The sequence below is a fragment of the Typha angustifolia genome, chromosome 7 (genome assembly GCF_048772165.1).
Source record: "Typha angustifolia cultivar Huaian chromosome 7, ASM4877216v1, whole genome shotgun sequence".
Lineage (NCBI taxonomy): Eukaryota > Viridiplantae > Streptophyta > Magnoliopsida > Poales > Typhaceae > Typha > Typha angustifolia.
The window spans coordinates 16,511,926-16,525,958 of NC_133245.1; the positions used below are offsets into that span (position 1 = coordinate 16,511,926).

Consider the following 14,033-nt stretch of genomic DNA (forward strand, 5'->3'; position numbering starts at 1 on the left):
TAATCTTTGACTGCCCAATAAAGATGAATGAAATTAGAACATTTATCATCTTATTTAAAATTTCAAATTGGCTCAATTTAGATCGAAAATCGCTTATTAATTTGTTTGTTTATGGCTCAAGCTTAAATTTTTTTTGAAATTAAAATTATTTCACTTGAAGCTTGATTCTATACTTTCAATTCAAATTTGATGATAAATTGGCTCGATTTTATTCTTAACTGTATGATCAATAGGATAGTGTTCGATTAGTTAAAGAGGGCTAAATTGTATAAGATTTCCCGAGTTCCAATTCAGGTCTTTCCATCTTTACCAACTGAAAAAGACAGACTAGCACCAACGTTCTCATGGTTGCCCACAGAACCTTTATAGCATGTTAGCAGTAAACATCAAAGTCTGATAAGCATGTCAATATATCTGCTCCAGTAGAGCATTATGACAGGAAGAATATTATGTTTGCCTGTATATTTTCTGTCATACTGGAACATGCCAACCCTATTTAAGAACAAATACTCTTGAGTGAAGAACGAAAATGGCAGGATTGCAAGTGGAATATAAACACAAACTGTAATGCCCTTCCAGTACATTTAAGGAACAAAAGTTTGAGCTGCTGATTGATTACACGTCAAGCACTTCAATATTAATGCCGTGCCTCCTTCAACGAGTCTTCTTCCACCTTCCCTTTTAACCGCTGTTGCCCGGGGACATTCCACTGCAAGAAAGTATGCAATATGTAATATTTTTAGAGCAGAGAGCATATGGGAACTTATCCTAATGTGTCAAGATGATCAGGCTTCATACCCTTTTGAAGAATCTCCCTCCCTTCTTCCCCATTCCAGTCCCTGCAAGGCTCATTGCAAGGAGTGATTTGGCATCCGGTCGCCACTTCAACTCTTTCAGGTCAGAGAACAGGCTTGCTAAAGCAGGGCTGACTTCACTATCCTTGATATTATTGCATGAGACAACTATGAGATTTTGTAGATCATTCCATGACAGAATAACTGACTCAAGACCTTCTATTGTTAATAAGGAGCAGCCTTCTAAACAAAGGAACTTCACTCTCCTGCAGAGAAGCCAACACTAGTGAAGAAAAGTTTCAATTGACATTTGACAATACAAAAAACCAATTTTGGAACCATACATAAACTACATCGTTTCTACCAAATAAAATCTGAAATTTTACCCAATGTCAAGCTAAAAGTGAAGGAAAAGTGAAAAATGAAACATAAAGACCAAGAACGATGCTAGGAAATTTCAAATATTTTATTTGAAGACGGTTATAAATGCCAATGTTGGTGACATAAGCTAAGAACGACAATAAGAATCCAGATAGAGTCCACTGCAAGTAATTAACCTGGATGAGATATGACATGCAGAGAGATGTAAAGAACTGGTCAGGCACAATAAATTCGTTGTAACTGACAGCTTACCTAAGTATCGAGAAAGTAGGCAAAGGATATACCATCTACCAACTGCTTCTCTAAGCAGATTTTTTGAGACATTTTTTATCTGAAAGAAAAGATTTCCGTTCCTTGATAATTTGGCATATTGAAATCTACAATTTAGTACAAGACATTTCTTTTGACAGAGACTATTCTAGGGATCATGTCACTAGCAGTTTCACGGAGACTTATATTGATCCTAGGGCATCTCTATCAAGAAACAAGAAAAGCTTGACCGAATGCAAATGGCAAGTTTATCTGATCTGGCTCCAACCATAAGAGGATAGCCAAATAATGCTTGGCCAACAACACCCAGCACTCGCTCAAGCAACAATGACTAAAGAAAAGATCATCAGTTACAATTGTGGAGAATTTTAGTACACCCAAAGAAAGATAAATTTCATGGCTTGAACATGACTGTGAACAAAAGATCAATCATATGCCTGTTTCTCAGCAAACCTTCATAAATTCAATGGAATGTAAGGCAACAGGTTCAAAATCAGAAAACCCACAATATGGAATCGTGTAAAAAAAGGTTTGATCGTAGCCAATCTTTGGCTACCATAAAGCAACGAGTTCAAAAATATTGTTAAATAACAGGATCATAAGTAAAGCAATGAGTTTGTCATGCACTAATGAAAATAAAAGAACAAAGAATTGCAAGATGCCTTTAAAATGCGCTATGGTCACCAGATGTCTTCCAATAGCAGTAGAATTTTGTATGCCTAAAACAACATATCCCCCTGTATAAGCAAGATCTTTAGACAGTAAGAGCTTCTTAATTAATGAGATTGATACAGCTGAGATGGAGACTATAGAGGTAGATATCCAGAAAATTGGGAACATGAGGCTGTCACATGAACTGAGAATAATCTTGACAAAACATTGAGATCTGAGCAGTACATCTAACGTTGAGGAAGTCCTATGAAGGAAATGGATTGGATTAATCCACAGTTTGGGAAAGATACAGCAAGCGTAAGGCGAGATAGGTGACAAAACAAGCTCAGGATAACCTAAATTTATATTATTGCAACAGCATCAGGACTACCATTTTGCTAGGAAAAGGGTGTTGTAAATTGGTACCGTATTTATCCGGTATTTATACTGTCATCTATTGTGCTGTTCACTAGAGATACATACTGACATAAGACAAGCATAAATGATCAAAAGATCAAGAGATCAAGAGATTGGACCTTAACCTTCCACTAAGACAGTAAACCTCTATACTTCCAACTACCTAAATATTCCAAATAATAACATCTATACGAGAAAATCAATCAGAAGACAGACCAAACTCAACAACCATTAAGAATTAACATAAGTTTTGAGAGAGAAACATGACTACCTGCAAACGCTTGCGCAGCTAAACATGTCATTATCCAGCCCCCAGCAATTCTGAAACATTATTTCCTTTGCCGCCTCGCATACCATGAACAGAGCAAACAAGGACCTCTTATTCCTTATCTGACATCGCTGCATCTGTACTCGTTCAATCGCCGGGCACGATCCGAGATGCTCGACAGGCCCCGGATCAGTATCAATCCTCCGACATCCCTGCAATCTCAGGGTCTTGAGATTTCCGCAGAACGCCAAACCGGCCATCCACCCAGCGTCCATTCTATGATCACAAATCGTGAGCTCCTCGAGCATCATACAGCACCGTCCAATCGCCGAGATCCCATCGTAGCTCCCCTCGCAACCGGCGAGCTCAAGCTTAACCAGTCGCTTGCATCCGTGAGCTAGAATAGTGAGGCCTATGTCAGTGACCCCAGGGCCACGGTAAAGCCCTTCGACTGACCCTACCAGGCGAAGGATCTGTAGGTTCTCGAAGGCGGAGATGGAACGGAGGACGAGATCGGTGCAGCGGTGGAGCTCTATCTCTTGAAGAGTCGCGCAGCGGCCAGCGACGGCCATGAGGCCCGACTCCGACGCCGAAGGGGAGGCGAGGGAGAGCTTTCTTAGAGAAGGATAACTCCGGGCTAGGGTTTCGAGTCCGCGATCGATGGCGTCGGCGGAGAGGAAGCGAGAGTCGCCGACCGGGGGGTCGGCGTAGGGGTCGACGGAAACGGTGACGGCACCGCGGCTGAGGACGAGGGAGGAGGATGAAGAGGTAGAGGCGGAGGACGTAGAGAAGGAAGCAGGGAGGAGATCGACGTCAGTGAGATCGGGGAAGCGAAGATGGAGGCGGCGGTGCAGGAAGGACCAGTCGAGCAGGGTTAAGGAGCGGCGAAGACGTCCGGCGAGGCGGAACCATCGCTTGCAGACGAGAGAGGCAGAGGGCAGGAAGTGAGACGGAGCTCCTGAGAGGATGCGGAGGAGAATCTCATCGGAGAGTAGGGCCGTAAGGTCAGAGGAAGGGGACGGATCTAGGGTTAATTTTTGGTCGCCGAGCTGCATCTTGACGACCACATGCTTGAGAGGGGTATCGCGGAACCAGAGTCCGGGCCAGCTCTTGAGCCGCTGGTGTTGGTGCTGGCGCTGGTGCTGGCCCTGATGCATCTAAGGTTTCCAACTAAGTATTCCGACGGCGGGGGAGGAGGAGAGCATCCAAGGCGGCGCGGTGCTCTGCCGCATTTGGTTTTCGAATTCAAAGGAAATAATACTAAATTATTTAGTGTCCGTTTAGCAACGGAAAAGAGAGAGTGTGAGAGAGAACTGAGAAGTGAAAGAGCTGGAGCCTTGAGAGGTGGGGGGACTTGGGCTTTTGCCTTTTTATTTTTGTCATGTTGAAGCTGTGGGCTCGCCGAACTAAGCGAGCAGGTTCGAATATTGGACAGGGATTTCGGGACATCTACGGAATTGCCCTTATGGTTTGTCCTTTATCAATGGCCCAGTTTAGCCCATGGATTCCTATGTAAGAAAATAAAGATTAAGTGGACCTCACTTGGACTTTTGAAATTTAAGTTGGGTCAGCCGATCCACATCCCTTGAGGAATTCACTTCAGCCATTTGGGGGAGCGGCAAAGCTTTCGACGATTGGAGGTAGGAAGCGGCTTCAGATGTCTAAGATTAGGTGGCGACTTCCCATTTGTCGGCGTCGTGCATGTTATCGTTAATTCGGTAGATGGTCGGTGACGGTGGAAAATCCCACCAAAAAGCTCTGTTTTATCCTCTCTCTCTCTCTCCCCTTTACTTTTCTTTTCTTTTGATCGCCATTAAATTTGGATTGCATGATCTCTGCACTGATGAAATGTTAAGAAAAGGATTTCAGCAGTGGTTAAGTGAGCTAGAACGAAGTGGCCGTGCATAAAACGATGAGGTCAATCATGCAGGCGAAAGGTTCGATATGTAGTTAAGACTTGAGAGGCAATCCTTAACGATTCAGTTAATCGTGTGGTCGTCGAAAAGATTGGACAAGATTGTTTTGTCGCTATCTATCAACTTGCACACTGAATCCACCGTCACAGGAGCCGCTCAACTTGCACCAACTTCAAAGTAAACCGAATCCTAAGCGTAGATTAACAAAAGGGAAACAAACCCATACGGCGGCGGCACTGACACCTGTCCGTTCCTAGCAAGCCACTTGCGACTGCGAGATTAGGATGAAAGAAAAAAAAATCGTGGCTCGTTCTATACTGACATGTGGAGGTAAGGCAGGCTACGTGCCGCCCTTCCTTTGATCCCGAGGTAGCCGAGACCCTTTCCTCGTCTCACACCATTCCCTATAGCATTTAAGCTTTGAAGGTCTACTGAGTAATGCAATGGATCACTCAGGATGGCCACCCAGACTGTTTGTCTATAGCTAAGAAAGAAGAGAAGAAGGAGAAGATTATGAGTCACTGCGTACCAAGGTGGGAACTCGAAGACCCACCAAACTCATCGCGTCACCTCCCACCCCGCCGCCAATCTCCGGTCGCCGTGCCCCTTCCAATCCCGGACGATGAGGTGGCCGAGCTGACGTGGGAGAACGGCCACCTCACGTTCCACGGCCTCGGTGTGCCGCGCGTCAATAAGATAATACCGAAGCACCCATCCTCCGCCGCAGCCGCCGCCGCCGCGTGGAGGAAACACCATAGCCCAAGCGGCGGCACACTCGAGGCGGTCGTCGACCAAGCCACGCGCCCCCATCGCCTCCCCGCCGAAGGTGGGGCCCACCTGGATGCCGTGGTCCCCTCCGTCACGGGACGAGCTGCTGAGAGGACGGCGGCGAGACAGGGGAGCGCCGCGAAGGCGAAGGAGCGAGGTCTAGGGAGCACGTCCGGCGGCTTGACGAGCACCACTAATAACTCGGACGGATCGCCCAAGACCGAGAACACAAGCGGCCACACCCGGCGCTCTCAGGCGAATTAACTACTCCTATATTATATAACTATTATTTGATTATGTACGTATAATTATTATTATTTCTTCCTTGTTATATTTCCAATTTAGAGAGATGCGGTGTGTGAGGTGGAAGAGGTGAGGAACGGCGAAGTACGGACGGCGTCTACCTCCTCCAAGAGAACCAGAACCGCCGCCACCCATAACCAATCTGAACGTGTAAGATAAATGAACTCAATTTCCTCTTTGCTATTAGTGCAATCTTATATAATTTAACAACTCCTTTTAGCAACTAATTAGGTTTATAGTAATAGGTATTTGGTTGTAAACCGAGTATCATCTTAACTTTTTTTTAAAAAAAGAAGAAGAAGAAGAAATAATACATGCATTTTAAATTAAATTGTTCACAGAAATGAGAATGAGTAGCATTAATTGAGGAAATCTTATATAAATTGACATAAATACGATTGATAGTGGATAAATAAAATAATCCAAATAATATCATTAGGATTACTTTTCTCTTTCCTTCGTTTTCTTAGATAATGTAGTCGTATCTTTTATATTCTCACACACCAAATGAATTTCCATTTCTATCTTTCGTTCTCTGCATTTTATTTTTGAAAGTCAAATCATCCATAATGAGTTAGTGGCATCCAATTGACTTAGCAATACAGTTAATATGGTAATATCAGATAATTAATGTTAAGATGTGATTAATATTGCATGGTAGGTAGATTGTATTGTTATTGTCTACTAGATTCACAAAATTTATTTTAAATGCATGCCCAATTTGGAAGTTGAGTGGTAGGTATGTAACCAAATCGGATTAGATTAAATTTGTTCGAAGATTAGTCTATATTTATTTAATATTATTAGACTCCGATTCGAATCAGATTTTAAATGCATAGGCGAGTATAATATCCATATCCAACCCATTTATTATCTGATTTAAATCATATAATGGATTGAATTCAGCTTCGTATACTATAAAATATAAAATACAATAATATTATTTTAAAACAATAAGTTACACATTTTTAAACACTCAACTATAATAGTTTAGTAGCTAAAAATTATTCAATTATTGATTATTCATACTATATAAGAATTATAGTTAATTAAAGACTTATGTTTACACAATTTAAGTATTAGACTACATAAACATAGTCTACGAAAAAAACTTAAATATCTAATAGAGCTGCTCCGATGGATATATAGTTAGGATTCGATCTGAATAAATCCAATGCAATCCGAGAATACTCAACTCGAATTTGACACCGAAAAATTTGAAATCCGAATTTGAGTTAATTGGATTTGGTAACGGATAATTTGGGCCCGATTATACCTCTATCGAATATATATATTAATTGAGAAAGAAACATTACTTCAAAAAGCTATAATTAATGCACCAAGACATGCTTGATTTGAGCTCTTTAACAGCTATATATAAATAATCAGTTGTATATATGGCCAAACAATTTTTTTTTTGACATTAAGTAAAACTTGAATTTTCTCTTTATTAATTATTGTTGGCAACTTACAAGAAAAGAAAAAATATTTGGGTTCTTTAACACTAATGTGAGTATCAGCGTGCAGAAAAGGAGGGATAAGATCAATCAGAGGATAAAGACTTTACAGAATCTGGTACCCAATTCAAGCAAGGTAATATATATATATATATATAACAAAGAGAGGAATATTAATGCCTCTTTTTCTTTATTCCAAAGTATATGTGTATATAATTAATCTGTTTATTTCTTATATAAAATAAAAGACGGACAAGGCATCGATGCTTGACGAGGTGATCGCGTACGTGAAGCAGCTCCAGTCTCAGGCCCAGATGATGAGTCGAATGAGCACCATGATGATGCCCATGGCCATGCAACATCTACAGCTCTCCATGATGGCCCAAATGGCCCAAAAGGGCATGATGGACCTAAGCTCTCTCCCTCATTTGATCCAACCCTCATCCTCCTCTCTCCCTTTTACGACGACGACTCCTACTATTACTACTACTAATAATAATGCATCTAATGATCGACTGCCGGAACGCATACCGGCGTTTTTCCCCCGCCCGGTGCCGGTGACGCAGGTAATTGGTACGAGATATCGGATAATCTTCATAGTTTTTCTAGTTTTATATCCACTAATGTTGCTATTAATTAACAGCCAATTAGCAAGGATGATGCGTGGAACAGGATGCTTGCTTTGTACCACCAACAGCTATACCAGCAAATGCCACCAGGGAATCACGGCTAGTATAGTAGTTTAGAGTTATTTATACTGTGTCAAAGTGTTCCACGTAGTATTGCATACTAAGCTCGATCTCCATACAAATTTTCTCGTGTGTTAACATTAACACGTATATGGATGTCTATTTTTTGTAATAACTACTAAGATATGTATACCCCTTCTTATTAAAAAAAAAAAAAAAGAATGAAAAAAAAGAAGAAGAAGAAGAAGATGAAACTATGAAGAAAGTTAGATCTTACAAAAGATCTTAAATCTTTCTCCCTATTGCAAGACATCGCATGCAACAAGTGGCTCCCATTTATGGTTCCATTGATCTATATTTTTATTCTCATTCGAGCACTGCTATAAGTACACATCCAAAAGCCGAATCATAAATTTATACGTGGCGAGAGAAAAATTATAATTAACGAGAAAGTGATTGAAATTATTCTAAAGCTGTGGGAATGTAATGGCCCCATCTTAACTATAATAACGGTCACATATATATAAATATATATGTAGAAAGAGAGAGAGGGAGAGAGAGAGAGAGAGAGAGAGTTTTCTTATTTCATACGGCATGAATGTGATGGAGATTTAATTACTAGCACGTAAAGCAACGCATCTCTCTTGCTTGAGAAATAGGCATCGCATGTGAAATAGTGAATTACATGTGGGTCCACCGATGGAAATGGAGGCTTGTATACTCTCTCTAATAATAATAATACACCAAACTAAGATCACGGGCTCTATGTTTATAAGTTGTACATTATATGTTGGCGTATATATAGATGCTGGCCTTGGCGTGATTTGGTGAGCAATTAGTTGTGACACATGTGACTCCCAATTTGTCACGTTCTTATCTTATAAATAGCCCTTCAATTGCCTTCCACACTTCGCAACCTATAGCTAGTTAGCTAACTCTTCTATAGTTGCTTCGCATAAATTTACTCGACCTTATGGCTCTCTCTCTTCAAGTACTCCATCGGCCATTGGCTCTCTCTGCTTTGCTAGCTTTGCTCTCAGTCCTTCTTAACCCCTGCACTTGTTTCAACCCCAAGCTCTTGAGTGTCGACTCTCCTGCCACCAACTTGACCTGGGGCCCAGCTAGTGCCACCTGGTATGGTAAACCAACTGGTGCAGGGCCTGATGACAACGGTAAAATTATTATATTATCTAACTAATTTGTCTAGATTAGATGATTGGAGTACATTAAGTTTTCTCATTTGTTTTGGTGTTAAAATTTTAGGTGGTGGATGTGGGTTTAAGAATGTGAATCTACCTCCCTTTTCATCAATGACATCATGTGGAAACCCATTGCTCTTCAAGTCTGGCAAGGGATGTGGCTCGTGCTATCAGGTCTAACATGCATCATGATTCATGTAACATATAGCAAAAGTAAAAAATTTCTCATCTAATGTCACACTCCTGGACTTGATATTTATATATGTACATATATAATTGATCTCAGGTGAAATGCACCAGCCATCCGGCGTGCTCCGGCACTCCGTCGACGATCACAATCACCGACGCGTGCCTCGGCGGTGTCTGCCTCGACATGCCCGCCCATTTCGATATGAGCGGCACGTCGTTCGGGTCGATGGCGTTGCCCGGCAGATCCGACGAGCTCCGGCATGCTGGAATACTCCGAATACAATACGCACGGTTAGCGCATTACGCATAGTTCAAGCATTAGGTTGCATATTATCGTCTATTATCCGTTCATGTGCGATATATTATGTTACTGGTTGCAGAGTTCCATGCAACTACCCGGGCTTGAACATAGCGTTCCACGTCGAGGAAGGATCAAACCCTGTATACATGGCAATCCTGGTTGAGTACGAAGACGGCGACGGAGACCTCGCCTCCGTCGATCTCATGGAGGGCACCTCGACAGCCAAGTACGCCGACGCGTGGACGCCGATGCGAGAGTCGTGGGGAGCAGTCTGGAGGTTGGACTCAGACCACGCATTACAAGGCCCGTTCTCGATCCGGCTCACCACCGGCACGTCCAGCAGGACCCTAATCGCCACCGACGTGATTCCGGCGGATTGGCAGCAGAACACAACCTATAGGTCTGTGGTGAACTATAGCATCTAAAAATTAGTTGGATGTAATGGCTATGTATACAAGTGCTTTACTAATCCCATGCTTGCTATATATTATATATATGTGTGGTTGTAAGTTTTTATGTTTTTAAATGAGAAATTATTAGGACAGTGGAAAGAAGAGGAGGCATGATATGCTCTCCCCTCCACGGTTCATATCAACCCCATGTGAGTTTGTTTGTCGTCTATGGATAGGAAAATTACAAGACAACTACCTAATAATTGGTTCATGTGGCGAGGAGGTTAGACAGTAACGTTACATGTGATCTTTCAATACGCCAAGAATTGAATTACTTGTCCTCAACGATGGATCGACTGGGCTTGAATTGGGCTTCTTTTTCTAGTCTCACTAATAGGCCCAATTATTTACATGAGATATGAAGGAAAGCTGGAAAGGGTATTTAATTACGTAGATGTACGTCTTTTGTATAACATATAAGTGAATCGATAAAATAATAAGTTTGAAATTGATTAATAATAAATAAATAAAAGGACTTTATGGTGCCACGAAACTTGCCAAAGATTACGGAACCTTAGTCTATAGTAACCACCGAACGTCCCGAGACCGAATCCGAGCCGTCCGATCATGTGGCGACACAAAATAGCGGCGGTTCGAACGGCAAGTAACCCACCACCATCAACGGCTTTCCCTTTCGTGGATCGAGCCGAGATCCGGGACCGACTGCCTCGGAATTCGCGCGCACTTAATCAAACTGGGCCCCACTCTAATTGAATTGGAAAAAGAACAATATTAGCCATTAATAATAATATATAATCTTGTGCATAGAGGTAGCACATGCTAGCAATTCAGTTGTATATCTCTGTAAGCAGTTCCCGTGACGTATCTACATACAGTTGATGTCCTAAATAGTGATATTAATCCACACGACGACCCAATTGCTCACAGACATCTCACTCTCCTTCTATAAATAGCAACTCAAGCATCGTCTCTCTTCGCAACCCAACTAGTAACCAACTGCTAACTGCTAGCTCAGTAGAAGAAGAAGAAGAAGAAGTAGTAGTAGTAACAGTAGTAGCAGTAGTAGTAGTAGTGCAAATGGCTACTTCACTCTACCAACTACCTCTCTCTTCTTCAGCATTCTCCTTCCTTGCTTTGTTAGCTTTGCTCTCGCTCTTCAACCCCTGCACTTGTTTCAATCCAAGGCTTTTCAACTACACCTTCCCCTCTTCTTCGAGCTGGTCGGCCGGCGGCGCCACGTGGTATGGAAGCCCTTATGGTGCCGGAAGTGATGGTAATTAACTTATTAATCTAAAGCATCTGTTGTGAATATATGAATACTAATTGTTAATACATTAGCAGCTAGCTCTCATGTTTGACATCTTTAATTACTACGTTATATTTAGGTGGTGCATGTGGATATCAAGATGCAGTGGATAAGCCTCCTTTCTCGTCCATGATAGCGGCAGGTAGCCCTTCTATTTACAAAACTGGCAAAGAGTGCGGCTCTTGTTACCAGGTGAAAGTTACTTCAAATCCCCACTTGCTAATTAAGTAGTTTTGAGTCTGAATTCATGAACTCGAATGATTCATATGAGTACAGGTGAGGTGTACCGGAAATGCTGCTTGTTCCGATAACCCGGTGACCGTCGTGATCACCGACGAATGCCCCGGCGGCCCCTGCCTCGACGAGCCAGTCCATTTCGACATGAGTGGGACTGCGTTTGGAGCCATGGCGTTACCTGGCCAAGCTGATCAGCTTCGCAGTGCCGGAAGACTTCAAATACAGTACACCAGGTAATTAGCCGGCCCTCAACTATAAGGAAATTTAATCTCCTAGCTCGTAGATCCATCTCTTTAATACTAATTGGTGATTATTTATTTAATTATTTTTGCTTCTGTAGAGTGGAGTGCAACTACCCAGGGAGAGACATAGCCTTCCACGTCGACGTAGGCTCAAACCCGAACTACTTCGCTGTCCTCATCGAGTACGAAAGCGGCGACGGAGACCTAGCCGCCGTCGATCTCATGCAGGGCCACGCCGGCGCATGGATTCCCATGCAACAATCATGGGGTGCAATGTGGAGGCTGAACTCAGGCCCCCCGCTGCAAGCTCCCTTCTCCCTCCGGCTGACCACCGCCGAGTTCGACAAGACTCTCACGGCGAGAAATGTCATTCCGGCCGGGTGGCGTCCCGGCGTGACCTATCGATCCGTGGTGAACTATAGCACCTAACTAAAGATCACGAAGAGATCTCTATAAAGATCTAAATATAAATATCAGTATCTATGTCGGTGTGTGTAGGGTATCTATATATCTACATGCATGTAAGAGTTGTGTGATGTAGCATATGAATGGATGCTAATGAATAAAATACGACGGTGTGGAAAGAAGAGGAGGAGGTTGAGTTCTCCCCTTCCACTAGCCGTTAATTTCGTCTCTATTATTTGGAGGTGCCGACGTACGTTCTTTACTCGGTCTTAATTAACAAAAGAAGCTTACTAAGTATTACTTTATCTTTTTTCTTTTTACGTTGAGAACTTAAGAGTGAGACAAGAATTGAGGATTAAATTAAATATCATAGGTGCCCACCGATCGAGTCATGTGATGAGCCTGAGCTAGCCTCACGTAGTAACTCCAATCGGTGGTTAGTAGTTAGGGAAATTGCACTCACGATCTCGCATATATCCAAGATTAATTTCACCACTTTCTTTTTCTAACGAGATCTTAAATAGGTTTTAATTTACTTATTGCACATAAGTCATGAGTGTATGGATTGATTAAGACCCAGCACGTTTAGTTTGGGCTTACTCTGATGCTATAGTATAATTATTGTGGGCCTAAAGGGGACAGTTCAACAACCAACATCCAACATCAACTGTTTTATTAATAGGAGGTGTATAGCCCCACCCACGATGCCACAATTACTGTGAAAAATTAAGAAATAATTAAAAGAAAAATCTCAATCTTAAATCTTAATATATATATATATATATATATATCTATGTGTTACAACTTACAATTGTCGGTTTGGCTGCTTGCCCATAAGTCAAGGAGATCCATGTGAGCATAAATAAGCACATGTGAATCTAGAAATTTTGGCTCCCAAAATGAGATAGACTGGGATTTCGTTTGAGCTGCTCCTGTGCTGAGTCCATTCATATATGACGGCTCTAATCTCTCTTATATTTATGTTTGAGCGTGATCATAGTCATTAAATAAATGTGACTTATGTGGTTGTTACACATATGAGACTTAGAATTTTTTGTGAAGCTATTCTTATCACTCATCTGAGATATAATTGGGCCTCAAAGATAACAGTTAATATATCCTTCTCTACCAGACACTATTCAATCTTATTAGCTTGCTGACAAACACATAATGTTAGATGGCTAAATTTTGAGGAACGCACGAAAGGTATTATTAAACTGGCTTTATTATCTCGGTCAATTTAAATCATGCATCTTTCTTTCTATTTTTCTTTTATTTCTATCTCTCTCTTTTTTTTCTGTAACAAAAGTCTAATCTCTTGTCCAGTTGCAGATAATTTAAAGTCGTTACATATATCAATTAGTTATCCCAATCATGCACTCAATTTGCGAGATAGATGCTAACCTTCATGGTACGCACGAACCTATTGATTGAAAAAAGAAGAAGATGTCAATATTCAACCAATTTTACTTGGGATATGTTAAGATAATTATATAACCTTTGGTTGGCATCAATGACTTAGAATTATATCCTTGAGGCTCCTTCGATCTTAGCAGATGTTTATAGAGGGAGGGTACTTTATTACTTATTGTAATTTATTCTTGAATATAACTATCTTGAATTATTAAAACTTCTTTACATGGAATTTACTAAGTGACATTTAAATCGTACATAAGAGATATTTTTTTATTATAAATAAAATATTTCTTAAATATATTTTATAATTAAATAATATTTAATTATATTTTGGTTAAATATTATACGAGGTAAGTTTCATAATAAATTATACATAAAAATGTACTCAGATAATCTTATCCACAACCCAAT

General features: G+C 41.2%; 4 protein-coding genes across 4 annotated transcripts; 3 read left to right on the top strand and 1 right to left on the bottom strand.

Moving 5' to 3' along the window:
• Positions 1-328: 328 nt before the first annotated feature.
• On the bottom strand, positions 329-4,132 carry LOC140763730 (F-box protein At5g07670-like). The gene is made up of 3 exons (XM_073102049.1): positions 2,785-4,132; positions 799-1,060; positions 329-709 (listed from the first exon to the last, which is right to left on the bottom strand). Exons 1-3 carry the CDS (start codon positions 3,936-3,938, stop codon positions 638-640), a joined length of 1,488 nt encoding a protein of 495 aa, XP_072958150.1. The 5' UTR covers positions 3,939-4,132; the 3' UTR covers positions 329-637.
• A 920-nt stretch (positions 4,133-5,052) lies between these two features.
• On the top strand, positions 5,053-8,146 carry LOC140761911 (transcription factor UNE10-like). Its single transcript, XM_073099442.1, has 5 exons — positions 5,053-5,720; positions 5,811-5,918; positions 7,296-7,361; positions 7,474-7,791; positions 7,869-8,146. The coding sequence occupies exons 1-5, from the start codon at positions 5,136-5,138 to the stop codon at positions 7,956-7,958; spliced, it is 1,167 nt and encodes a 388-aa protein (XP_072955543.1). The 5' UTR covers positions 5,053-5,135; the 3' UTR covers positions 7,959-8,146.
• A 673-nt stretch (positions 8,147-8,819) lies between these two features.
• On the top strand, positions 8,820-10,198 carry LOC140763228 (expansin-B3-like). The gene is made up of 4 exons (XM_073101320.1): positions 8,820-9,086; positions 9,178-9,287; positions 9,400-9,593; positions 9,683-10,198. The coding sequence occupies exons 1-4, from the start codon at positions 8,888-8,890 to the stop codon at positions 10,026-10,028; spliced, it is 849 nt and encodes a 282-aa protein (XP_072957421.1). The 5' UTR covers positions 8,820-8,887; the 3' UTR covers positions 10,029-10,198.
• Positions 10,199-10,982: 784 nt separating this feature from the next.
• On the top strand, positions 10,983-12,438 carry LOC140763176 (expansin-B15-like). Its single transcript, XM_073101253.1, has 4 exons — positions 10,983-11,289; positions 11,402-11,514; positions 11,599-11,792; positions 11,900-12,438. Exons 1-4 carry the CDS (start codon positions 11,094-11,096, stop codon positions 12,228-12,230), a joined length of 834 nt encoding a protein of 277 aa, XP_072957354.1. The 5' UTR covers positions 10,983-11,093; the 3' UTR covers positions 12,231-12,438.
• Positions 12,439-14,033: the final 1,595 nt, after the last annotated feature.